The 26,528-nt window shown below is 46.7% G+C and overlaps 1 protein-coding gene across 14 annotated transcripts in view; it reads left to right on the forward strand.

Moving 5' to 3' along the window:
• LOC121269875 (transducin-like enhancer protein 3) overlaps positions 1-26,528 on the forward strand; it is a 161,079-nt gene that overhangs the window by 126,341 nt on the left and 8,210 nt on the right. For 7 of the 14 annotated variants that reach the window (XM_041174913.1, XM_041174914.1, XM_041174919.1 and 4 more), the window contains 10 exons: positions 3,675-3,879; positions 5,548-5,564; positions 17,490-17,609; positions 18,377-18,427; positions 19,802-19,954; positions 21,012-21,138; positions 22,158-22,339; positions 22,470-22,546; positions 23,252-23,501; positions 25,258-25,505. In XM_041174913.1, the coding sequence (XP_041030847.1) occupies positions 3,675-3,879; positions 5,548-5,564; positions 17,490-17,609; positions 18,377-18,427; positions 19,802-19,954; positions 21,012-21,138; positions 22,158-22,339; positions 22,470-22,546; positions 23,252-23,501; positions 25,258-25,505 (1,430 nt within the window). The remainder of the gene's footprint in view (positions 1-3,674; positions 3,880-5,547; positions 5,565-17,489; positions 17,610-18,376; positions 18,428-19,801; positions 19,955-21,011; positions 21,139-22,157; positions 22,340-22,469; positions 22,547-23,251; positions 23,502-25,257; positions 25,506-26,528) is intronic. The other 7 variants (XM_041174915.1, XM_041174916.1, XM_041174922.1 and 4 more) reach the window with 2 other exon arrangements.

The raw sequence follows: 26,528 nt of genomic DNA on the forward strand, positions 1-26,528 counted from the left end.
CTCTCTCTCTCTCTCTCCCCCTTACTCTCTCTCCCCTTACTCTCTCCCCCTTACTCTCTCCCCTTACTCTCTCCCCTTACTCTCTCTCTCCCTCCCTCCCTTACTCTCTCTCTCTCCTCCCTCCCTTACTCTCTCTCTCTCCCTCCCTCCCTTACTCTCTCTCTCTCCCTCCCTCCCTTACTCTCTCTCTCTCCTCCCTCCCTTACTCTCTCTCCCTCCCTCCCTTACTCTCTCTCTCTCCCTCCCTTACTCTCTCTCTCTCTCTCCCTCCCTTACTCTCTCTCTCTCTCCCTCCCTTACTCTCTCTCTCTCTCCCTCCCTTACTCTCTCTCTCCCTCCCTCCCTTACTCTCTCTCTCCCTCCCTCCCTTACTCTCTCTCTCCCTCCCTCCCTTTCTCTCTCTCTCTCCCTCCCTCCCTTACTCTCTCTCTCTCCCTCCCTCCCTTACTCTCTCTCCCTCCCTCCCTTACTCTCTCTCTCTCCCTCCCTTACTCTCTCTCTCTCCCTCCCTTACTCTCTCTCTCTCTCTCCCTCCCTTACTCTCTCTCTCTCTCCCTCCCTCCCTTACTCTCTCTCTCTCTCCCTCCCTTACTCTCTCTCTCCCTCCCTCCCTTACTCTCTCTCTCTCCCTCCCTTACTCTCTCTCTCTCTCTCCCTCCCTTACTCTCTCTCTCTCTCCCTCCCTCCCTTACTCTCTCTCTCTCCCTCCCTTACTCTCTCTCTCTCTCCCTCCCTTACTCTCTCTCTCCTCCCTCCCTTACTCTCTCTCTCTCCCTCCCTCCCTTACTCTCTCTCTCCCTCCCTCCCTTACTCTCTCTCTCTCCCTCCCTTACTCTCTCTCTCTCTCCCTCCCTTACTCTCTCTCTCTCCTCCCTCCCTTACTCTCTCTCTCTCTCCCTCCCTTACTCTCTCTCTCACTCCCTCCCTTACTCTCTCTCTCCCTCCCTCCCTTACTCTCTCTCTCTCCCTCCCTTACTCTCTCTCTCTCTCCCTCCCTTACTCTCTCTCTCTCCCTCCCTCCCTTACTCTCTCTCTCCCTCCCTCCCTTACTCTCTCTCTCTCCCTCCCTTACTCTCTCTCTCTCTCCCTCCCTTACTCTCTCTCTCTCTCCCTCCCTCCCTTACTCTCTCTCTCCCTCCCTCCCTTACTCTCTCTCTCTCTCTCCCTCCCTTACTCTCTCTCTCTCTCCCTCCCTTACTCTCTCTCTCTCCCTCCCTTACTCTCTCTCTCTCCCTCCCTTACTCTCTCTCTCTCCCTCCCTTACTCTCTCTCTCTCCCTCCCTTACTCTCTCTCTCTCTCCCTCCCTTACTCTCTCTCTCTCTCCCTCCCTTACTCTCTCTCCCTTACTCTCTCTCCCTTACTCTCTCTCCCTTACTCTCTCTCTCCCTTACTCTCTCTCTCTCCCTCCCTCCCTTACTCTCTCTCTCTCCCTCCCTCCCTTACTCTCTCTCTCTCCCTCCCTCCCTTACTCTCTCTCTCTCCCTCCCTCCCTTACTCTCTCTCTCTCCCTCCCTCCCTTACTCTCTCTCTCCCTCCCTCCCTTACTCTCTCTCTCTCCCTCCCTTACTCTCTCTCTCTCTCCCTCCCTTACTCTCTCTCTCTCTCCCCCCCTCCCTTACTCTCTCTCTCTCTCCCTCCCTTACTCTCTCTCTCACTCCCTCCCTTACTCTCTCTCTCCCTCCCTCCCTTACTCTCTCTCTCTCCCTCCCTTACTCTCTCTCTCTCTCCCTCCCTTACTCTCTCTCTCTCTCCCTCCCTCCCTTACTCTCTCTCTCCCTCCCTCCCTTACTCTCTCTCTCTCTCTCCCTCCCTTACTCTCTCTCTCTCTCCCTCCCTTACTCTCTCTCTCTCCCTCCCTTACTCTCTCTCTCCCTCCCTTACTCTCTCTCTCTCTCCCTCCCTTACTCTCTCTCTCTCTCCCTCCCTTACTCGCTCTCTCCCTTCCTCGCTTACTCTCTCTCGCTCTCCTCCCTTACTCTCTCTCTCTCTCCCTCCCTTACTCTCCCTCCCTTACTCTCTCTCTCCCTTACTCTCTCTCTCCCTTACTCTCTCTCTCCCTTACTCTCTCTCTCCCTTACACTCTCTCTCTCTCTCCCTTACTCTCTCTCTCTCACTCTCTCTCTCCCTTACTCGCTCTCTCTCTCTCCCTTACTCTCTCTCTCTCCCTTACTCGCTCTCCCTTACTCGCTCTCCCTTACTCGCTCTCTCCCTTACTCGCTCTCTCCCTTACTCGCTCTCTCCCTTACTCGCTCTCTCCCTTACTCGCTCTCTCCCTTACTCGCTCTCTCCCTTACTCGCTCTCTCCCTTACTCGCTCTCTCCCTTACTCGCTCTCTCCCTTACTCGCTCTCTCCCTTACTCGCTCTCTCCCTTACTCGCTCTCTCCCTTACTCGCTCTCTCCCTTACTCGCTCTCTCCCTTACTCGCTCTCTCCCTTACTCGCTCTCTCCCTTACTCGCTCTCTCCCTTACTCGCTCTCTCCCTTACTCGCTCTCTCCCTTACTCGCTCTCTCCCTTACTCGCTCTCTCCCTTACTCGCTCTCTCCCTTACTCGCTCTCTCCCTTACTCGCTCTCTCCCTTACTCGCTCTCTCCCTTACTCGCTCTCTCCCTTACTCGCTCTCTCCCTTACTCGCTCTCTCCCTTACTCGCTCTCTCCCTTACTCGCTCTCTCCCTTACTCGCTCTCTCCCTTACTCGCTCTCTCCCTTACTCGCTCTCTCCCTTACTCGCTCTCTCCCTTACTCGCTCTCTCCCTTACTCGCTCTCTCCCTTACTCGCTCTCTCCCTTACTCGCTCTCTCCCTTACTCGCTCTCTCCCTTACTCGCTCTCTCTCCCTTACTCTCTCTCTCTCCCTTACTCTCTCTCTCTCCCTTACTCTCTCTCTCTCCCTTACTCTCTCTCTCTCCCTTACTCTCTCTCTCTCCCTTACTCTCTCTCTCTCTCCCTTACTCTCTCTCTCTCTCCCTTACTCTCTCTCTCTCTCCCTTACTCTCTCTCTCTCCCTTACTCTCTCTCTCTCTCTCCCTTACTCTCTCTCTCTCTCTCCCTTACTCTCTCTCTCTCTCTCCCTAACTCTCTCTCTCTCTCTCACTAACTCTCTCTCTCTCTCTCCCTTACTCTCTCTCTCTCTCTCTCTCCCTTACTCTCTCTCTCTCCCTTACTCTCTCTCTCTCTCTCCCTTACTCTCTCTCTCTCTCTCCCTTACTCTCTGTCCCTTACTCTCTCTCTCTGTCCCTTACTCTCTCTCTCTGTCCCTTACTCTCTCTCTCTGTCCCTTACTCTCTCTCTCTGTCCCTTACTCTCTCTCTCTGTCCCTTACTCTCTCTCTCTGTCCCTTACTCTCTCTCTCTGTCCCTTACTCTCTCTCTCTGTCCCTTACTCTCTCTCTCTGTCCCTTACTCTCTCTCTCTGTCCCTTACTCTCTCTCTCTCTCCCTTACTCTCTCTCTCTCTCCCTTACTCTCTCTCTCTCTCCCTTACTCTCTCTCTCTCTCCCTTACTCTCTCTCTCTCCCTTACTCTCTCTCTCCCTTACTCTCTCTCCCTTTCCCTTTCTCTCTCTCTCTCTCTCTCTCTCTCTCTGTCTTCCTCTTACCTCCCTTCATCATTCTTGCTCCATACATGCTTCCTTCCCAATTTCCTTCCAACACATTTTGCCATTGGTTTCTCCACAGCAGCAACAGCTCCAGGCTCAGCACCTCTCTCACACCCACGCTCCTCCTGTCCAAATGCCACCCCATCCCTCTGGTCTGCAGCCACCAGGAATTCCCCCGGTCAGTGGCAGCACCTCAGGACTTCTAGCACTTTCCAGTGCCTTGGGCAGCCAGGCCCACCTGTCGGTAAAGGATGAGAAAAACCACCATGAATTGGATCACAGAGGTGAGGGGGTAGCTGGTCTTTGATGTTTGATGAGTAGACTGCTCTATAACGCAGCCATTTTTGCAAAGCCTTGCTAGGTGGAAACACAGCATCACAGAATTGGCTCTCTGGTGTGAGAGTTTGAACCCTGACCTGTCTTCCATCTAGAGACTCTCCAGTTGGGGAAGGAAGCTTTGTAACGTGACGAAAACTTTCCTGTCTTCAGCTAGCACTGAGCCTTTCACATTTACCAGAACGGGGAGGGAAAAAAAGCGATTGAACATGTACTTCAAGAGGCCACGTTGGCAAGATTATGGGCAAAAAACTGGGGAATGGAACTAAGCTGTTTTTGAAATGCTCTAGTAAACAGCTAGCACAGGCTGGATGGGCCAAATGGTCGCCTCCTCTGCTGTGAGATTCTATAATTCTAACTTTGGAATGCAAATCCTGGAGAAACAGAATATTCAATACTTTTTCATAAGGATTCCTATTTTTTTTCTGATTCATCCTGTGGGCACCTTGGCAAGGCAGGCATTTATTACTCATCTCTTGTCCTGAGAAGGTGGTAGTGAGTCTTTATTGAAACCAGTGGCAGAAAGATCTGGCTCGGTGTGTTAACAACTGGCCAATATAACACAGTGAAGGCTTAACGCACCTGGCACTGGGCAGATTTGATGCTCACAGGTGAACAAGTTAATGTCAAATCCCAGGTCCAGTTGAGCTTTGAATATCCGCCATTTTGATAACAATGGAGAGTTCATCTCCTTCAGGGTTAGGGGTTGCCAGCCCTCCAGGATTGTCCTGGAGTCTTCAGAACAACTGCATGTCCGTTGTGGCTCAGTTGGTAGTGCTCTTGCCCCTCTGAGTCAAGAGTTCTGGGTTCAAGCCCTACTCCAGGATCCGAGCACAGAAATGCAAGCTGACACTCCAGTGCAGTGTGGTGGAGTGCTGTACTGTTGGAGGTGCCATCTTTCAGATGAAACATTAAACAAAGGTGCCACCTGCCTGTTCGAGAGAGCAGGGGAGTTCTCCCAGTGCCCTGGCTCATATTTACCCCTCAATCAACATCTCAAAAAAATAGTCCGCTCATTATTGCATTGCTGTTTGTGGGAGCTTGCTGTGCGCAAATTAGCGTTCGCGCTTCCTACATTACAACAGGGACTACACTTCAAAAAGTACTTCATTGGCTATAAAGCGCTTTGACAGCTGATGGTCGTGAAAAGTGCTATGTAAATGCAAGTCTTTCTTTTATGACATTGCTGTGAGCAAAAAACCCAGGAAAAAAATCATTGGGGCAATAAAATGTTTTTAAAAGTTCATTTTAAAAAGATAGTTGATGTACTTGTTAATGGAGATGGCAGGAGGTAAAGGGCTGTTTCACTGATGGTCAAGAATCATCCAATTAAGGAACAGTGTGTTCCTGTTCCAATTGGCCAAGGGAGGGGAGCACGCCTGGAGGATGGACCAATGTTGGGCAGGCCAGGAGGTCATGTGAGGGGAAACTCCGGGACTGCATCCAATCAGTTGACAACCCGAATCATGGTGCTCCGTGCATTGGTTGGATAATGTGAAGAATGTTTCACTCTGAGAATTCTAACACTAATTGCTACTCTTTTCCCTTGTTCATCTCTCGCCACCACCTGACCACTGATGCCATCATTCCTTTGCTGCCCAATCGTTTTTCACCAGAGAGAGAATCCAGTGTGGTAAGTACTGAATCCCCCATGGTGTCTTGTATGTTGTCATGATGGGTAAATCGTGCTACACGGATGGCTTTCCTTTGACCTCCTCATTTTCTTCACTCCTCTTAATGATTACATCACAGAAGCGAGCATTTACCCCACTGCACTGGCTCTCTGCAAGAGTAGCTCACTTAGTACCATTCCCCTGTTTTTTCCCTACAGTACTGCAAATTTTTCTCTTCAGATAATTATCCAAACCCCTTTGAAAGCCACAATTGAATCTGCCTGCAACACATGCTTGGGCACTGCATCCCAGACCCTAAACACTAGCTATATAAGAAGAAAATAAGTTCTGCCTCATGTCGCCATTGCTCCTAACCCCACCCCAGTATTTATAAAGTTCTTTGTCTCTGACGCTCATTAAAAAGCACACTGGGTAATGTAATGATAACTGAAGGCTGATAAGACTCATGCTGTAAGTTTGCAGTTCGAACAGATCCCAATGTGGGGAGAGGCACCTCTGACATGTCTCAAACAGAGTGCATTTTGTAGAATTTATCTCTGAGCCAAATGCAAAGTGTCTCTCTCAAAAACGTTCTGCACTCCTCACTGAGTTGAATGTCTTAGGGGAGAGGAAAGAGTACTTGCTGCAGTTGCTCTTGCTCAAGTTGACTGTTCAAGTTTTGGTTGTACAATACCAGACACTCTGGTTCCTTGTACAAGTGCTCATCAAGTATAAGCATTAATGGTGCATGTACTCCCAAGCCCCCGCTCTACCCCTTTCTGAAATGAGGCGATTTGGAGGGTAGTCCCTGGCTCAGCGACTAGAGATGATTAGTTTTTAGATGTTGTTTGATTCTGTTTGTAAGGTTTTGCTGCGTAATTGCAGTTCAGCCTCCAGAAAGATCGACAAGTGTGTTGAATCTGGGTTAATGGATTTTAATGTCTGGAATATTAAGTTAAAGTTTGGATGTAATTGGAGATTTTTTTTAGGATGTTGTGCAGATTGATGAGTTTTGTAAATGGGATTGAGTGAAATAATGATCTGTGGAGGCATTGAGCTGAGAAGTGTTTCATACACAGTAGTTCTTCTTTCCCTTTCTGTACACCTTATAAAGGTGAAGAGGTTTTTCTAGCTGTAGGGGTGGCCTGATTATAAATCATCAGGAGCCTTTGAGGATTGTGACTGATGTTTTCTGGCATAAGTGGACGCACTTGCTTCAACCTGCTGCTGCCCAGGTGCTTGGCTTTGTCACAGATATTGTTTTGGGCCTGGCGTTGGGTTTTTTCATTGTTTCTTGTGTTCGTCTGACTGACCCTGGGCTTGTCTAGGCTCAACTCCAGGCTCCACCCCACTCAAGCTGTGTTCAGACCCCTTACCCCCATCTAGTGAAGTAAAGTGATTTGAGTGAATCAGATAATGGACTTAAAGGCAAAACACTGAGACTCTAAACTCGAGGGAAAGCAATGCTAAAAATACTCTGTAGGTTGAGCAGCATCTGTGGAGAGAGGACAGTTGGGTCAATATTTCTAGTCAGACCTGCCTGTGTGGGAAGGTCACTGAACTGAGATTCCCCCACCTGACCCCCACTCCACAAGGACTGCCTAACCTGCTCAATAAATCTTTGCTAATTGGATTTGTCCTGACATGGCGGGATTGCCTGAGGGCTTGTGGTTGGGCGGGGGGGACGTTTCGGTTGATGATTAAATGAGGCTGCCAGTGTCTCTGGCTAGTCACAGAAAGCATATCTTCATCAACTGCCTTTCACTTTCTTCAAATGCACTTTTATGGCTGAAGAGATTTTATTTCATGTGAAATAATTTTTCCCTCTTTAGGCAACTGATGTATGATCTAAACAAGGCTTAGCTACGTCTAAAATCTATTGGGAACCCTTGCATCGAATGCCACTTTATTCTGTTTTTCTCCTTGCTCAGTTTCCTTGTTCTGTGTCTGTGTGTGTGCCAATCATCTCTGCTTTGTATAGTTTCCTTTCCAAACAGGGCAGCTTGTTAAAATGAGATGACACGGGGAGATTAGCAATGCCTTAATTTCATTAGAATGAACACAAACTGGTCGCCTCCACCCCACTGACTGCTCAGGGTGAGGATTTGTCCGTTCCTTGTCCAAAACCGACCTGGGAATGCTAATGGTGAACTGTGCCCGCCTGTTCGTTTAGTGGCTGCAATAAGCTTTTTTTACGAGATGGGCTTAAAGCATTCCGATGCCTCGTTCTGCCAATGCAAGTTTGTGTTTCATGTGAGTGAGTTCTCTGAATATGTGCAGTCAAGTCTGAAGAACTAAATATCCCCCTGTGATTAAGAAACCATTTTATCCTTGATCATGCTCCTGTACTATCCAGAGGTAGCAGGCACTCTGCGTTTGGCCTGGGGTCTTGCTGTGTAGCAAGCTAACATTAACTCTTGAGGTGCCTTTCCCCTCCAGTGATTCATTTTCTCATTAATTTCCTCTCTTGATCCTTGACCCACTCCTAAATTTGCCACCTTGCTGTGATCTAGCTTCGCTGGTGTAATTGTGCCTTTGCTAATACCTTGACAGCACCTTGTATTTATATAACCCCTTTTAATGTACTAAAATATCCCAAGGTGCTTCAGAGGCAGGATTTTTTTGAGCCGGACTTGACACCAATCCACATAAGGAGGCTTGACCAACGAGCAGGAGAGTCAGCATAAAAAGATCAACTTCAGATTGGCAATCCAACTAGTGGAGTGCCACAGGGGTCAGTGCTGGGGCCTCCACTATTTACAACCTACACTGATAATTTGGATGATGGGACAGAGTGTACTCTTGCCAGATTTGCTGCCGATATAAAGATAGGTGGGAAAGCAAGGTGTGAGGAGGATACAAGTCTGCAAAAGAATATAGATAGGTTGAGCGGGCAAAAATTTGGCAGATGGAGTATAATGTGGGAAACGTGAGGAAGAATAGAGAAGCAACATATTATGTAAACGGAGAGAGACTGCAGAATGCTGCAATACAGAGGGATCTGAGTGTCCTTGTACATGAATCTCAAAGCGTGCAGATACAGCAAGTGATTAGGAAGACAAATGGAATGTCAGTCTTTATGGCAAAGGGAGTGGATTATAAAATTAGGGAAGTCTTGCTACAGCGGTACAGGGTGTTTTTGAGAGCACACCTAGAGTCCTGTGTACAGTTATTGGCTACAAGGGAGTCGAGGATTATGGGGGTCCGACAGGAAGGTGCAGTTGAGGCGACTGATCTATCAGCCGTGGTCTTATTGAATAGCTGAACAGGTTCGAGGGGCCGAATGGCTTCCTGCTTCTATTTCTTATATCAGGATGGATGAGAAGCAGGCTTTAACGAACATATTAAAGAAGGGCAGAGAGGGTTAGAGAGGCAATTTCAGAACTTAGGGCCAAGGCAGCCGAAGGCACAGCCAGTGGAGTGAAGGAAATTGGGGATGGTCAGGAGGTCAGAATTTGAGGAACATGGAGATCTGGAAGGATTGTAAGTTTGAAGGAGATGACAGAGAAACAGAGGAGAGAAGATGAGGCTGTGGAGGGATTTGAAAATCAAGAGATTGCCAGACTTGGAGCCAACGTAGGTCAGCGAGCACAGGGGTGGTCACTCGATAGAGTATTGAACGTAAGGTAGGCAGAGGATATTAGGATGAGGCCCTACCAAGCCTAATCCTGGTGTTGCCCAACAGCTTGGGTACCAGGGCCATCCTGCACCCACCCCCTCTTCCCAAACCCCTTACCCCAGCTGTTGCATGTCTACAGTCACCAGTCTGACACTGGCTGACACAGCTCTGATTGGGCAGGTCTTCATGATGCTGAACTCAGCAATTCCCAAGATGAGCTGACTTGAATCATTAGGAGAGAAGGAAAGTGGGGTGACCAGTCCCGATTGAATTGGACTGTACACCTGCACACCTGAGAGTTGTGAAAATAGGTGGTTGGGGTGTAAATGAGCTGTTTGGGTAGCAGGGTTATTTGGGACCTTGGAGTGGCTCCCCCTGCTCCTTTGCTAGTCACCCCAGGCCCTGGTAAGGGTCCCATGTTCAGGATTGTAAGTTGACGATAATGACAGAATCAGCATGGTAACAGCGGAAGAGCTGGAACCTCGAGGGACAATGGCTGCTTACAGGTGGAGGACCCTTCGGGATCCTTGAAACACACGTGAGGAAGGTGACAGGAAACCACCTCACGTATTCTTTTCCGGAGTCATTGGAATTGACAATGGGAGGCTCCTATGAGCAGCTGATGTGGAAAGGGCAAGATGGTGAGGCAGGAAGAAACAAACAGAGGATCTGCCCCTGGCTACATCACTACTGCTCCAAATTAGCGGTAGGGAACAGCAAAGTAGCAAGTTAGTGCTGTTTTAGCAAAGCATCTTTGGTCATATAGAGTCGACAGCAAAGCAACAGGCCATTCGGCCCAGCTGGTCAGTGCTGGCATTTTATTCCACACCAGCCTCCTCCCACTCTAATTACTCTTCCCACTGCACTCCTGGACCCCTCTATTCCCCTCTGCCTCAAGAATGCATCCAGCATCCCCTTAAATGCAACAGCACATCAACCACTTCATGGGGGATACGGGTAGTGGCACCAGTAATTGAACATTTGAGAGATATTTAGCTTTTTTATTAAACATGCTGAGTGCATTGTTATTGGTATTAAACTGATCTTCTGACATGGTTTAGAATTCCTCACAATCATCAAAGTCTTTAATCTAAACTTGGCCACTGTGAAATATAATATGCTGATTTCCATTTGATTTCTATAAGCAGTAATCCTGTCACATTAGGTGAGTGTTTTGAGGGAGCCAAGCTTAAAGAAAATATCTGCTGGAGCAAAGATTGCATGGTCATGGGTAGTGATGGAGAGTGAGACTGACTAGATTGCTGTTCGAAAGAGCTGGTGCAAACTTGATGGGCTGAATGGCTTCCTTCTGTGCTGTATTGGATATGATTCTATGCAGCAGCTTGATCCACAATCTCACCATTCTCTTTGTAAAGCTGTTTCAATTGTTGTTAAAGACTAAATTGGCTCCATCTGTCTTCAGGCTAATTCCTGTCTTCTCCCATCCCTTGACCATTTCCCAGTGATGGCATGGTTGAAAATCAGATTAATAAATTGAATATTTTTTTTGGAGCAAATTCTTTGGGGAAAACTGCAGATTAAACCAACTTTTAAATTTTGCATCTAGATTTTTTTTTAGTTGCATCCTGACTCTTTTTAGTTCAGAAGACAGATTGGGCAAATTTCTTATTCAGTAGGGAGGGGAGAAATAAAATGAGATTAAATCAAGTGTTTGAAGTTTGGACACTTTCTAATTTTGGGTGTGACAAAAGAATTAAGAGAATTGTTCCGTGGGTGAGGGGCTTCTGTTTTATGTGGGGTCGATTGGAGAAGCTGGGATCGGTCTCCTTGGAGAGAAGGTTGAGAGGCAATTTTGACTGGTATTGAAAATCATGAGGGGTCTTGCCAGAGTTCGTAGATAGAATCTGTCCCCGTTGGCCAAGGGATTGAGAACTAGAGAAGCAATTAGCAAAAGAACCAAAAGCAACACAAGGAACAAGTTTGTTTTTTTTACACAAGTGGTTAGGGTCAGGAATACACTGCCTGAGCGTGTGGTGGAGGCTGATTCAATTGTGGCTTTCAAAAGGGCCTTGGATAAGCACCTGAATGGAACTAAACTGCAGAGCTAAGGGGAAAGAGCAGGGGAGTGGGACTAGTTAAAATTGCTCTTGCAGAGAGCTGGCAAGGGTGCAATGGGCTGAATGGCCACCTTCTGTGCTGGGTAACCACTCTAATTCTCTGGCCCACTTGTTAAAATATGGGAGTACCATTTGTTAGGGGAGAGGTGGACTGTCCAAGAGTGATGATGCGATTATATCGTTCTGAGGCGGTGTTTGGTGTGGCTGAGAGCGATGAAGAGAAATCTATAGTCTTGTGCTTTTACTGAAATCTGATCAAAAGCTGAAAGAAATGTGTTTAAATTCTCTGGTTTCCGTGGTGTTTGATATGGTCCTTGGGATTACGCTGTATGTGGTTTTTGATCTCGCGAAGATTCTTTAAGTTACTGTGTGTTGTATAGACACTCTCCTCCACTAAGAGGTGCCTTTAAAACCGACCTCTTGGGCAAAGCATTTGGCCACCTGTCCTAAACGTTATATGACTTGGTGTCAAATTTTGGTTGCCTTGGGACATTTATACCAAATCAAAGGTGCAATATCAGTATTCGTTGTAATGGGCGATTACTTACTCTGGTCTTGGTGTGGCTTGCAACCTTTCAAAGGTTAGATTGCTGGCAGCTGAGCTTTGCACACTGAGGGCCGTAAGCAGCTGCTACTGGAGTGGGCATTAGCAGAGGGCTGGGAGTGCCACACTGGTCCAACATATTTGGCAAGTGCATGTTGCCCACGGAGAACATTGAATGACTTACAAAGGAGCTTTTCCAGCATGTTGTCAGATCAGCAACTCTCATCAGCACTGACTGAGGGGGTTGGCAGGATGGTGGGGTGATGGGGGGGGAATGCGGGGAACTCTTTACTGGGCATTATATCTATCCGACAGGTGTGGGAAGATTTCCATTTTATTAGGGCAGTGAATATTTTCTGACCCCTGCCTCTTTTTGTGCTGTTTTGCACGTGGGAATCTGAAGCTGATTCCCTGGCTCCGCATTTAATATCTGTTTTTCTCTCCTTCCCCTTTTTAATATAAAGCTTGCTTCAAAGCAAAGAAAGGACTTTGGCCATTGTACATCTGGGACTGGGGCCTGAAGCTTTGAGTGGCGTTTCTGAGGGATGCTGGTGGGAGACTGACGCTTCAAGCAGCCTTGCCCCTGGTTTATATTGATTTCCTAATGTCACTTTACACAAAGCCTTTGGTAGCGGCTGCAAGGGGGGGTTGGGAGGGAGAAACAAGCAGCCCTTTAGAATCTCAAACGCCTGCAGATAAAGGAACAGAAGCACATTCGGTGGCCAGGCTGCCTGTCACTTAACCTTGTAAAGAATGCGTGGACGCAAAAAAGAAAATCTTTTTAAAAATAACAATAAAACCTTATTGGAAAAGCCTCTGTAAAAGGCCTGAACAGGCCATGATCTTGAGAGAGTTTCATTCATAAAAATAAAAACTTTTTCTAAAAAAATCTGCCAGAGCAGCAGTAATAGTAATATTCATTTAGCTGGCAACGTGCCAGTTTCAAGCGCTGAATGCATCGGTTCTGTAAAATGCTTGAAACAATTCTCTGGTATCCACAGCATTTGTGCCCAGCTTGGGTGACTTCTTTGGTCTTATCCACTGCCGTGAGCTATTTCACCCTGTCCCCCACAAAGGCAGAGAAGAAAGGTCGATGTGTCTTAAGGAACACTTACTATTTCCACTTGGCCTCAGTGAATAGCTGCCTCTTTGGGAACTTCAGACAGGGCCTTTTTCTCTCTCTCTCCCTTCTCTCTTTTTCTCTCTCTCTCCCTTCTCTCTTTTTCTCTCTCTCTCCCTTCTCTCTTTTTCTCTCTCTCTCTCCCTTCTCTTTTTTTCTCTCTCTCTCCCTTCTCTTTTTTTCTCTCTCTCTCCCTTCTCTTTTTTTCTCTCTCTCTCCCTTCTCTCTTTTTCTCTCTCTCTCCCTTCTCTCTTTTTCTCTCTCTCTCCCTTCTCTCTTTTTCTCTCTCTCTCCCTTCTCTCTTTTTCTCTCTCTCCCTTCTCTCTTTTTCTCTCTCTCTCCCTTCTCTCTTTTTCTCTCTCTCTCCCTTCTCTTTTTTTCTCTCTCTCTCCCTTTTTTCTCTCTCTCTCTCTCTCCCTTTTTTCTCTCTCTCTCTCTCCCTTTTTTCTCTCTCTCTCTCTCCCTTTTTTCTCTCTCTCTCTCTCCCTTTTTTCTCTCTCTCTCTCTCCCTTTTTTCTCTCTCTCTCTCTCCCTTTTTTCTCTCTCTCTCTCTCCCTTTTTTCTCTCTCCCTTCTCTTTTTCTCTCTCTCTCCCTTCTCTTTTTCTCTCGCTCTCCCTTCTCTTTTTCTCTCGCTCTCCCTTCTCTTTTTCTCTCGCTCTCCCTTCTCTTTCTCTCTCCCTTCTCTTTTTCTCTCTCCCTTCTCTTTTTCTCTCTCCCTTCTCTTTTTCTCTCTCTCTCCCTTCTCTTTTTCTCTCTCTCTCCCTTCTCTTTTTCTCTCTCTCTCTCCCTTCTCTTTCTCTCTCTCTCCCTTCTCTTTTTCTCTCTCTCCCTTCTCTTTTTCTCTCTCTCCCTTCTCTTTTTCTCTCTCTCCCTTCTCTTTTTCTCTCTCTCTCCCTTCTCTTTTTCTCTCTCTCTCCCTTCTCTTTTTCTCTCTCTCTCCCTTCTCTTTTTCTCTCTCTCTCCCTTCTCTTTTTCTCTCTCTCCCTTCTCTTTTTCTCTCTCTCCCTTCTCTTTTTCTCTCTCTCCCTTCTCTTTTTCTCTCTCTCCCTTCTCTTTTTCTCTCTCTCCCTTCTCTTTTTCTCTCTCTCCCTTCTCTTTTTCTCTCTCTCCCTTCTCTTTTTCTCTCTCTCCCTTCTCTTTTTCTCTCTCTCCCTTCTCTTTTTCTCTCTCTCCCTTCTCTTTTTCTCTCTCTCCCTTTTTCTCTCTCTCTCCCTTTTTCTCTCTCTCTCCCTTTTTCTCTCTCTCTCCCTTTTTCTCTCTCTCCCTTCTCTTTTTCTCTCTCTTTCTCTCTCCCTTCTCTTTCTCTCTCTCTTTCTCTCTCCCTTCTCTTTTTCGCTCTCTTTCTCTCTCCCTTCTCTTTTTCTCTTTTTCTCTCTCTCTCCCTTCCCTTTTCTCTCTCTCTCCCTTTTTTTCTCTCTCTCTCCCTTTTTTTCTCTCTCTCTCCCTTTTTTTTCTCTCTCTCTCTCCCTTTTTTCTCTCTCTCTCTCTCCCTTTTTTCTCTCTCTCTCCCTTCTCTCTCCCTTTTTTCTCTCTCTCTCCCTTCTCTCTCCCTTCTCTCTCTCCCTTCTCTCTCCCTTCTCTCTCTCTCTCCCTTCTCTCTCTCTCTCCCTTCTCTCTCTCTCTCTCCCTTCTCTCTCTCTTTCTCCCTTCTCTCTCTCTCTTTCTCCCTTCTCTCTCTCTCTTTCTCCCTTCTCTCTCTCTCTTTCTCCCTTCTCTCTCTCTCTCTCTCCCTCCTCTCTCTCTCTCTCTCTCTCTCTCCCTTCTCTCTCTCTCTCTCTCTCTCTCTCTCCCTTCTCTCTCTCTCTCCCTTCTCTCTCTCCCTTCTCTCTCTCCCTTCTCTTTTTTCTCTCTCTCTCTCCCTTCTCTTTTTTCTCTCTCTCTCTCCCTTCTCTTTTTTCTCTCTCTCTCTCCCTTCTCTTTTTTCTCTCTCTCTCTCCCTTCTCTTTTTTCTCTCTCTCTCCCTTCTCTTTTTTCTCTCTCTCTCCCTTCTCTTTTTTCTCTCTCTCTCTCCTTTCTTTCTCTCTCTCTCTCCTTTTTCCCTCTCTTTTCTCTCTCCTTTTTCTCTCTTTCTCTCTCCTTTTTTTCCTCTCTCTCTCTCCTTTTTTTCTCTCTTTCTTTCTCTCCTTTTTTTCTCGCTGTCTCTCTCCTTTTTCTCTTTTTTTCTTTTCAAAAAGCAGTCTGAGACATTCTTTTCATGCCTTTCCACCCTCAGCAGTTCACCCAGGCAGCTCATGCCGAGAGTTCCTTTCAGGAGATTTGCTCTTGAATTGCTTTATTCTGTACCTGCAGCAGTTTTGGAACTAAATGAGTTGATGTTTAATGTAAAGCATGGCTGATTAGCAAGTTGTTGGGCCTAATGTTGGCTTGTGTTACAGTCTCCAGGCTAAATCCCTTCTCTTTGTTTAGTTGGGTGAGTGGTTCTCTGCAAAGAGTTTGAATGGAGGCCGAAATCTTGCTTATTTGGGTCTTTGCCTCCTTCCTCTCATCTTCAGTTGTTTATGCTGAAGCATTCAGCGATTAGGCATCTGTTCAGCCTTCGCATTCTGGCCTAGCAGTCTGTAAAAATGCTGAATTACTTTGAGTCCTTGTGCTGGGAAGTGTTTGGTAGTTAGAAGCTGGTTTTTCATCCCCAGCTAACTTGACTTTTTCAACAACAAAAACGTTTGCACATTTTCATGGTGACATTCTGCAGCCCTCTGGGATGTTGTGTGCAACTTTATATCCTCCCCCTCTCGGCTTGTAGAAGTCTTAACAGGAGGTGCGTTTTAAAAAGAAGCTGACTGGAGTCTGCTCGGTCTGTAGCTTGGTTGTTTTTTCTCCTCCTAAAAATGGTGCCAGCCGTGTCCTCTGCTCGGATTCCTTGCTGGCTCACTACTACTTCCAGTTCTCACCATTGCTCCTGGTGGCTCTGAGGGAGGGGCATTGCCTGCCTCCCATACCCTGCGAAACTTGGAGTTCACTGGGGCTTAATCCGCCAGTTGAAAGAAAGAAAAACTGGCACTTGTATAGCACCTTTAAACTGTCCTTGCAGCCAATAAGTGAGTACAGTCGCTATTGTAATGTAGGAAAAATGGCAGCAAGATCAATAAGATAACTTGTTTTTGGTGATGTTTTGAGGGTTAAATATTGGCCTGGACACTGGAAAAAAAAACTCTCACTCTTGCTGTAGCATCTTTTATATTTAGCTGTGAGGGTAGGTGGGGCCTCAGTTTGACACTGCAGCACTCCCTCAGTACTGCACTGGGAGTGTCAGCCTGGATTTTTGTGGTCCTCCAATTCTGGCCTCTTGCATGTCCCTGACTTTAGTCGCTGCACTGTTGGTAGCCGTGCATTCAGCAGCCTGGGCCCTAAGCTCTGGAATTCCCTCCGTAAACCCCTCCTTTAAAATGACATGTGACGTCTATCTCTTTGACCAAGCTTTTGGTTAGCTGCTGTAATTTCTCCTTGTTCCCAGTGTCAAATTTTGTTCCCATTTTCTGTGAAGTGCCTTGGGGTGTTTTACAGTGTTAAGTGTGATAATAATGAATCTATTTAATATATGCAGGTTGCTGTTGTAGGGGATGTCCGCTTTCCTGATGTGTTGAGCCCAGTTTGCAGTAAATTGAAATGGATTGAGTTTTCCCATTATCCAGCAACTATTTAATCTGTTTTGTCATGTTTGATTATCGAGGATGATTTCACTGTTGATCTGAAGTAGTGAGGTACTAAACAGTAATGCCCAGACCCTCTAATTAAGGTTCGTTTGTTGATGAATTGTGTTGTAGGTGAGGCCTGTGCCTTCCTATTTCTCACTGTTTCTGTGGTAATTTTTAATTGAGAATGATTGATTGGGAGCTGAAGTCTCTCCTCCTGGCTACTTGGCCCCAGATCCCTGTAGATGATGCTCGATTACTGACTAGGCTATAAATATCACAACCCACCTCCCCACCTCAACAGGATATTGAAATACAGGCGACCTGATTGTAGACCAGATACAGCAAAGTGCATAAAAGCAAAATACTGCCGATGCTGGAAACCTGAAACAGAAAATGCTGGAGAAACTCAGCAGGTAGCAGCATCTATGGAGAGAGAAACTGTTAACGTTTCGAGTCTGTACGGACGTGTTGGAATAGTTGAGTCTAGAGTTACAGAGGACAGACCTAGACAGACGTGGCACCCTACTCTCCCTCAACCTGGGAGGGAGTGAGAGGATTCTTAATTACTGGACTGGATGATTCTTGGCTGTCAAACTTCCTTTTACCCTCCACCTCCGATATCTTTAAAAATAATGTGCTCAAGAGAAATTTATTTTTTAAAAAGCCCATTTTTTTTTTCTCTCCATGGCTTTGCTCCCAGCAGTGTCCTCCAGGATTAATCCACAATTCCTGGAGACTCCAAGAGTAATTCCCAGAGCGTTGGCAACCCTAATATGCACATAATGACTGTGCACTTTGCTGTGTTTCTGATTAGGTTGTCTGTTTTGCAATATTGTGCTAGACTGAGAGTTTAATGATCTCTGATCAGCATGATTCTCTCTCAGGGCTGTATGATAATGAGGTACTTTACTTGTTTTTTTTTTCAATAACCCCTCTTGTTTCCTGCAGAATAACTCTGTCTCCCCATCGGACAGTCTGAGGCCTAATGAAAGGAACAGCAGGAGTTCCTCTGACTACCTAGATGCAAAGAAGCGAAAGGTGGAAGAGAAAGACACTATGAACAGATATGTAAGTTTGACTCTCTTCCTTTTTTTTTGGAGACTTTGTGACTTTGGATTTAGTGAGACTGGATTCACCGGTTGTGTGGAATATAAAAGCCTTCACCAAAATTTTATTCTTCAGCTATGCTGTCATAAGTGTCAGCCATGGTTTAGTGGGTAGCACTATCTCCTGAGGCAGAGTGTGAACTCAGTCCAGAGAGAGCATAAAATCCAAGCTGACACTCCCAGTGCAGTGTTGGGGGAATGCTGCACTGGCAGAGGTGCCATCTTTCAAAATAGATGTTATACCATGGCCCCATCTACTTTTTGTAAAAGATCCTATGAAACTGTTAAAGAACAGGGGAGGTGTCCATGGTGACTTGGACCAATATTTATCCCCCAACTAGTACCATTAGAAGCAGATTATCTGATCATGATCACATTGCTGTTTGCTGTGTGCAAGTCGGTTGCTGCATTTCCTACATTACAACACTGATGACGCTTCAAAAAGTACTTCACTGGCTGTAAAGCACTTTGTGACATCCTGAGGTTGTGAAAGGTGCTATATAAAGGCAAGTTCTTCTATGCTGTCTTGAGCTCTTTAATTTCCATTTCCATTTGGTATCCATTTAAACATATCCCCTGCGCCTCCACCCCCACTCCAGCCGCCTGCATTTGAAGCATTTCACTCTGAGGGTTGCAGTATGGAGCAGGGGCAGTAAGTGTTGGTTGTGAAATGAACGCGAGTCTTTTTTTAAGTGGACTTTGGCTGACTTCCGTTTCTCTCTTCTCTAGGACAGTGATGGTGATAAGAGTGATGACTTGGTTGTGGATGTTTCCAATGAGGTTAGAAACATTTTAATTGTTGTTGTTCTTCTTGCACTGATAATATTCCTGGTGACTCTATGCTGAATTTTTTTGGGGGGTGCTGGTGGTGGGATTATCGGAGTAGAGGAGACTGCTATTTTAACATGTTGAGGTTCTTTTTAAGGAGCTTTGGGTCAATAATCAACATGGATTTTTCAATATTGGTTAAGGAATTGGAGGAATCTGCCCCCTCTCTGCCCAGTGTACCTCTCTTCTACCTCTTGAACCCAAAAGCTTTTGGAAAAGAATTAAATTATTGTCAAAATTGCAGGTTTTGCATCAAAGTTTGTTCCCGTGGGAGATTTTAACTTGTTTAATTTGTGTCTTGCCGAGAGAGAGATTCCCAGAGTTGCTCCTAATGTTTGTCTTCTGTTCATCCCTCTCTGTTACCCCTTTCCCATGCACCTAGTTTCTTTTGTACTTGTTATATAACCACCGGCCACGTCCTTGAATGACTTGGCAGATGAATTTGCCACCTTGGGCTCCCTGAACCTGCGCAGTCTCTAACTCAATCCCTTGTTTAGTGCCGATCTCATCCAAAATGGTAGCAGTCGGTCTCCGTGTTCGTGACTAAGAGAAGGGGGGGAATCAGCCGATGTTCCCACTCCTGATGGTCCTCTACAGACTCCTATAGCACAGAAAGAGGCCATTGGGCCTGTCATGTTGGTGTTGGCTCGTTGAAAGAGTTGTCTAATTAGTCCTGATCTCGCATCCCTGGAAATCTTTGTTTCAAGTTTCACTTTTAGCTGATGCATATGCATCACTGCCCTTTTGAGAGTGCACTCCAAATCACACATGAGTTGCTGCGTTTAAACCTTCTCCTCCATCTACCTTCCTACAGCAGTGACTACACCCCAAAAGCACTTCATTCGCCCGAGCGAATGGCTTATAGGCAGGCTCTTTCTAGGCTCACACTGCAAGGCTGCTTATTAGGGCAAGTTAGGGGAAGGCTGTTGGCATCCGTGTAGCAGGAGACAGTGCCTTTGGAGGTGGCAAGGTGAGGGTTGGTGGGGGAAGTGAGAAAACTGACGGGAAAGAAAGTGTTGGGGTTAACCTCCCTCCATGACCTTTTGAAGGTTTGACCTTTTGAACTTGCTGTGCAACGCAATGCATGACGTGGGAGGGTTCGGAATGCTCTGACAAACTGACAGGATAACAACAAAGGAATTTTGCTGCAACTTTTCTGGTGGAAACAAGGCACCTTTTATTATTAAATTGCCTGAGAGTGAGTGTGTGCTCGTGTGTGTGTGTGTGTGTGTGCGAGTGTCTGCACATGCATTGCCTTTTCAACTGTGGCTTCTTCAGATTTTCCAGTGCCTCGTTTCAACTTGGCTTGTGTTTTTAAAATTGCAGGACCCTGCTACACCTCGTGTCAGCCCCACGCACTCTCCACGCGAGAATGGCCTGGACAAGGCCCGTGGAATAAAGAAGGATGCACCCAACAGCCCTGCCTCCGTCGCTTCATCAAGCAGCACACCTTCATCAAAAACAAAAGACATGGGCCATGTGAGTGCAACACGTTTCTGTTTTTCCACACCCCCTCCCAGCCTCTCCTAACCAAGGTAAAGACTTGGCCAGGATCACCTTGCCTTTTGAACTCGCCACTTTAGTTTGAAAGGGTTTAAGTTCATTGCTTTGAGCCTGCCTGGAACTTGATGATTGAGTCCTAATAAACGTAGGATAAATCATTAACCAATCTTAAAAAGGAATTCAGGAGATACTTCATGAGGGAGGGAAAGGAAACATGTACTGATTGGCTGTGATGAAGTAGGATAGGAGGAGACTCATGTAGAGCGCAAACATCAGCATGAACCAGTTGGGCTGAATGGCCATTTGTGCTGTAACTTACGTGTATTCTTCTTAACCCAGTGAGTGGTTAGAATGAGGAACTTGCTACAACAAGGAGTACTTGATGTGAATGGTATTAATGCATTTAAGGTGAAGCTAGATAGACAAACACATGAGGGAGTGATGCTGCTTCAGTAGGAGGAGGTTTGCATGGAACACGGACCAGTTGGGCTAAATTCTGTGCCATACATTGCTGTTTCTCTGCGGCTGATGTTAGTTTTTTTTTTAAAACACAAAAATCAACATAGGCATTTGGAAGGGCATTAGTCACTAAGCTAGACCCAGAGAGCATGTGGATTACAGACTAACTCCTGTTTCAGGATACTCATAACAGGATATTATCAGCTGTTTCTCCCCCTCCCCACCCCCGGCCCTTTGTTTTACACCCTCAGTGGTCGTTAGAAGCAATTTTTGTGATCACGGTTCATTGGGATAATTTTGGGGTGAAATCATTGTCTCATTTGTAACAGGTGCAGCAATGGGCTGATGTAAGAGTTCCACTATTTTGATCATGCAGTAGAGAAGTTGATTCCTCTTGCAGATCCACAATATTACACGACGATCTTTTTATAACCTTTATGAACTTATTTGGCTGTGAAATGGTTGAAAGATCCTAAGGACCTGAAAGGCTTCGATACAAATACACTCTCTGTCACTCCCCCTGTCTGCCTCCCTCTGGCGACCTGTATTGAAGCTTTTACCCTTTTTTTTTCAGAACGACAAGTCATCGACCCCTGGGCTGAAGTCAAATACCCCAACTCCACGCAACGATGCCCCAACCCCCGGTACCAGTTCAACGCCAGGGCTGCGACCAGGGAAGCCCCAAGGCATGGACTCGCTAGGTAACTGTCCCTGCCCTAATGAAATGGACTGTTTGGCTTGTGCTCCATTGTTGAAGACTGAAAAATTACACCCTGCTAACAACCTACTCCGAGTAGTCCTGGGTACCACAACTTAGTGAGGATAATGTTGACATTTGAAGAGAGTGCAGTGTAGATTTACAAAAATAATCCCTGAACTCCAAGGGTTAAATTATGAGGAGATATTACGCAACCTGGGGTTATATTCTCTGGAATTTAAAAGGTTGAGGGGTGATTTGATCAAAGTTCTCAAGATACTGAGAGATAATGAAAAATAATTTCCACTGGTTTTTGGAGTTTGGGACAAGGGTCGCTGTCTAAAAATTGGGATGAAATTAGGAAACACTTCTTTGCACAGTGTATGGTAGAGGTTTGGAAATCTGTCCCACAAATGACAATTGATGCTGAGTAAATTGTTTATTTTAGCACCTAGTGTAACCCAGAAATTACCTTTAATAATGTAATGAGTTAATATTTTACCCTCTCCCAGGTTCACCAGATAAGTGATGAATGAGTTTTCCCCCCAACATAGTCATTGCTCTGAATATGCTTGTCAAAAGGCTTGGATTGTTTTTCTGATTTTAAGAGTGTTCTATGAATGCGAATCGGTGGGAGTTTTGCATGAAAGTGCAGGTGTGTGAGTCTGTGTCTACGCTTTTTAGAGATGTGCGTAGACAATCCAAAGCTGGTTGAATATACCCCTGGAGTTTTATTTTTCACCATTCCTACGAGTTCCCCCCCCACCCCCCCCCCAGATCTTCGCTCTCAGCAGATTCCTGGATATCAGTTTTTAATTCGGACACTCCTTGACAAACCTGGAGGGTTGGCAGCCCGAGCTCCACAAAGCACTTTGGGCTGGTTTCCCACGTTAAGTGGGATCTAAATGCAAGTTGGTAGCATGTGCACGTGCGAACTTGTGCGATGAGGCGCTGCATAAATGCAACTGCTCATCACTTGCCTGATGAGTTACTGACCCCTCCCTTTGTGTGTTTGGTTTCCAGCACCAACCCTTCGAGCACCAATTTCGCTGGCTGGCTCATATGCCCCTTTCGCCATGATGTCCCACCACGAAATGAACGGTACTTTGACGAGTCCAGGGGCATATCCCGGTCTCCACAGCATCTCGCCACAGATGAGTGCCGCTGCCGCTGCCTATCGATCTCCTATGGTGAGCTTTGGAGGTGTACGTAATGAACTTCACTCTTTCTTACCACAATTATTCAGTTTTTTTTTCTAAATTTAAAAGCAAGCCTTTACTGGCAGCGCGTGACGAAGAATGTAAACTGAATAGTGCTTTGCATCTCTCTGAACAGGTTGGCTTTGACCCTCACTCCCACATGAGAACTCCGGGGCTCCCTGCCAGTCTTGCTGCAATACCTGGAGGGAAACCGTGAGTCGCTTTAATCCTTTTTTTTTGTAATTTCGGGGTATTTTTTTTTAAAGCCGCTGGTCTTAAGTCCACTTACCCTTAAAACAATAAGAATCGGGAGCTTGGGCGGGGCCAAGAGCACGTGGAACCTTTTGCCTTACCTCAACAGTTACTTGGTGAGAAGCCGGGGTCGGGGGGGTGGTTGTTTTCCTCTGAGCAGAGAGGGTTAAGAGGAGATTTAATTGAGAAGCTCAAAATCATGAGCAGCTTTGATAGAGTCAGTAAGGAGAAATTGCTTCAACTAGCAGGAGGGTCAGTCACCAGAGGGCACCAATTTAAGGTGATCGGTAGAAGAAACCGAGGCAACAACGGGATCCTTTGTTCCCGCAATGGGTTGTTGTGATCTGGAGAGCGCTGCCTGTAAAGGGTAGTTAGTGGAAGCAGGCTCAGTAATAACTTCCAAAAGGGAATTTGGTAAATACTTGAAGGGCAAAACCGGGCCAAGGGCGTGGGATTAATTGGATAGCTCTTGCAGAGAGCCAGTGAGGGTGTGATGGGCTAAATGGCCTCCTGTGCTGTAAGATTCTATTTGCAAGCCTCATAGAGGCTCTTGCGATTTTGTCAATACTGGTTATGTCCCAGGACAGCCGTGTGTGAATTGTTTTTAAATCGTGAACCCGGTTTTTTTTCTCCCGATTTTTAAAAAAAATGTAATCTTCCCTCCAGAGCCTATTCCTTTCACGTGAGTGCGGACGGACAGATGCAGCCAGTGCCATTTCCCCCCGATGCCCTCATTGGACCTGGCATCCCACGGCACGCCAGGCAGATCAACACTTTGAACCACGGCGAGGTGGTGTGCGCCGTCACCATCAGCAACCCCACGAGGCACGTGTACACCGGAGGCAAAGGCTGCGTCAAAATCTGGGACATCAGTCAGCCCGGCAGCAAGAGTCCCGTCTCCCAGTTAGACTGTCTAGTAAGTGGGACGAGGGAAGGTGGTGGGGGGGGTGGGGGGGGGACAGTTTCAGGTTGGTTTGGAGAATTGCGAGTGGCGCTGCCTTTTATGAGGAGCCGCGCGGTTTAATATCGGCTCAATGGAGCTTCTGGGGTTCAGGGGAGCCAGGGAGGAATCTCTTTAAATGAAAATAAAATACTGCGACTGCTGGAAATCTGATATAAAAACGGAAAGTGCTGGAAGAATTCAGCGGGCCTGGCAATGTCTGTGGAGAGAGAAACAGAGTTAACATCGAGTCCAACGTGAATGTTTAGGACTGTTCAATATCTGCAGTTAACAGTCGAATGGTGACTGTGAAACCATTGTCGACTGTTGTTAAAAACTCATCTGGTTCACTCATGCCCTTTTTAGGGAAGGAAATCTGCTGTCCTCACCTGGTCTGGCCCACATGGTTGACTCTTAAAAATGCCCCCTGATCAAGGGTAGTTAGGGATGGGCAATAAATGCTGGCCTGGTCAGCGATGCCCACATCCCACAGATTAATTTTTTTTTAAAATGGTGGTGATTGAGGGCTAAATATTGGCCAAGACACTTGGGAGATCTCCCTTGCTCTTCAAAATAACTCCACGGGATCTTTGTGCCTGCCAAAGAGGGCAGAAGGGGCCTCCATTTAAAGGTCTCTTCTGAAAGACAGTATTTGTGCTCGAGATGGAGGGGGGCGGGGGAGCTCAAACCCACAATCTTCTGACTTGTGGCGAGAGTGCTACCTGCTAAACCACTGCTTCCTTATTTACCAACTGGACACTGGAGCTAAATAAAACATTGAATCATCCAAGAACCAAATGGACCAACTGTTGTGGAGATGGTAGCTTCTTACTGAGCTACTGATTGAGGACGAGCTAAACATTCTCCCTCAATCAGATCTTTCTTGTTAACTATAGTTAATTTCCTGAAAGATTGCTTGCACTGACCTATTTTTCTAAAGAAAAGAGGACGAAATAAAATAGATGTTACCCTAATTGAATGGCAGGATAGTCTAGCTTTTTTGGCCCTCTGAGATCTGATGTTAATGTGTCAGTCTCGGGCATTTTGAAAAGAGATTAAATTAACAGTTTTCAAGGATTTATAATGATTGATTCGACCTCTGGGAGGGTCTTGGAGTGAAAGTCACTAAAACATGTAGAGCAGCAAAGTATGGGGTTGATCAAACCAAACCATTTGGGGGTGCTCGAGGGGAACTCGGGACCCACTGCTCGAGAGAGAAAACCAGCTTTTCCAATTCAATTTGAACCCTTACAAACTGGAGGAGGCCATTCAGCCCACCACACTTCTGTTATCGAATTGGACGTTGGCAATCAATAATTCTCTTGCCTAACCCTAAACAATCTCAATTTTGAAGTTTTTCAAATGACCTAACCTCAACTTTTTTAGGGGAGGAATGTTCCAGATTTCCACTACCCTTGATGTGAAGTGTTTCCTCCCATCACTCCTCGTTTTAAGGTTATGCCCCCCTTGTTCTAGACTCTTTTTAACATCGATCCATCAAGAGCAGACCTGGGCTTCAGTTTAATATCATGAAAAGGCATCTCCATCGCAGTAGCACTCCCTCAGTACTGCACTGGGAGTTTCGGCTGAAATGTTGTGCTCCTGTGGGACTTGGCCCAACAACCCCGTGGTTCTGAAGAGAGGGCTTCCTGCTGAGCCAAGGCTGGGTCATCCACAGAAGCGATGCCCTCTGTAGTATCTTGTCTAACTTGACTTTTCCTCTCCTCCCTAGAACAGAGATAATTACATCCGTTCCTGCAAACTTCTACCTGATGGCCGTACACTGATCGTAGGAGGTGAAGCGAGCACACTAACGATATGGGACCTCGCCTCCCCCACGCCGAGGATCAAGGCTGAGCTCACATCCTCCGCGCCGGCCTGCTACGCTCTGGCGATCAGCCCCGATGCTAAAGTCTGCTTCTCCTGTTGCAGCGATGGCAACATAGCCGTCTGGGATCTACACAACCAAACACTCGTAAGGTGAGGCTGCCGGCTAGTTTACCAAACTGAGACCCAGTTCATCTCTCCTGCTGCTTGGAAGGAGGAGCTTTTGTTTCCTGTGCTGGTGCTTTAGGGGCTGCGGGCATTGAGCAGGGGGAGTGAGACTGACTAGATTGCTCTAGAGAGCTGGCATGGACTCAATGGGCTGAATGGCCGCCTTCTGTGCCATAATGACTTTATGAATGAGCTGTTGTGGTCCATAGTGGTTGAGACGTTGTCCTTCCATCCAAGTTCTAATAGCCCTTTTAATGCACCATTGCCTAGTGGCCACCAGCATCAGCAGGTGTACATGGACTGGCCTCAACTCCTGACCCTTATCATCCCAAGTTGCACAACTTGAGTAAAATATCCATTGGCATCTGCCAGCTCCTACCTGACAAGGTACGGGCACCCAATAGTTTGGGACCCAGTATGTGAGTAACTTGAGAGGTGACGTATGGTGAGTGGACTGTGCCTCGGGAGCAGCTGTTAACTTTGGATGAATGGTTCCCAAAGTTCTCCATCATTGGGGGGGTTTTCCTCACCTCATGTCTGGGTCTGTTGTAGACTCACTGATAGAGATTGATCACTGATTAGTCAACAATTCCATTATTGTTGTATCCTGGGGATTACTGGGATGGTAGAAGGTGAATTAGGTGGACCCTGGCTAACTTGTAACTAGCAATTCCTATATCTGGGTACCCTGAGCTGACGAGGTGTGGGTCCACATCTGACACTTCCACCTACCGAGGACAAAACCAACAGGAAAAGACCAGTCAAAGGTGCATATTTTCTCCTGTGGTTGGGTGAATTTTATGTCAGTAGTACCTCGTGCCCTGCATTCCCAACTCTGAGATATGGGGAAGAATCCCCCCCTTTGTGGGGTGGGGGGGTGGGAAGTGCAGGAACGGGTGTGGGCAGGTGCGCCCCCAACCCAATTAAGGCCCGCCCAGCGTGACGTCCGCCAGGAAGCGCTATGCGGGCGGGGTGGGGGGATTCCCTTAGCCAAGAATGAGCTCTGTT

This window comes from Carcharodon carcharias, chromosome 26 (genome assembly GCF_017639515.1).
Source record: "Carcharodon carcharias isolate sCarCar2 chromosome 26, sCarCar2.pri, whole genome shotgun sequence".
In the NCBI taxonomy this organism is placed as follows: domain Eukaryota; kingdom Metazoa; phylum Chordata; class Chondrichthyes; order Lamniformes; family Lamnidae; genus Carcharodon; species Carcharodon carcharias.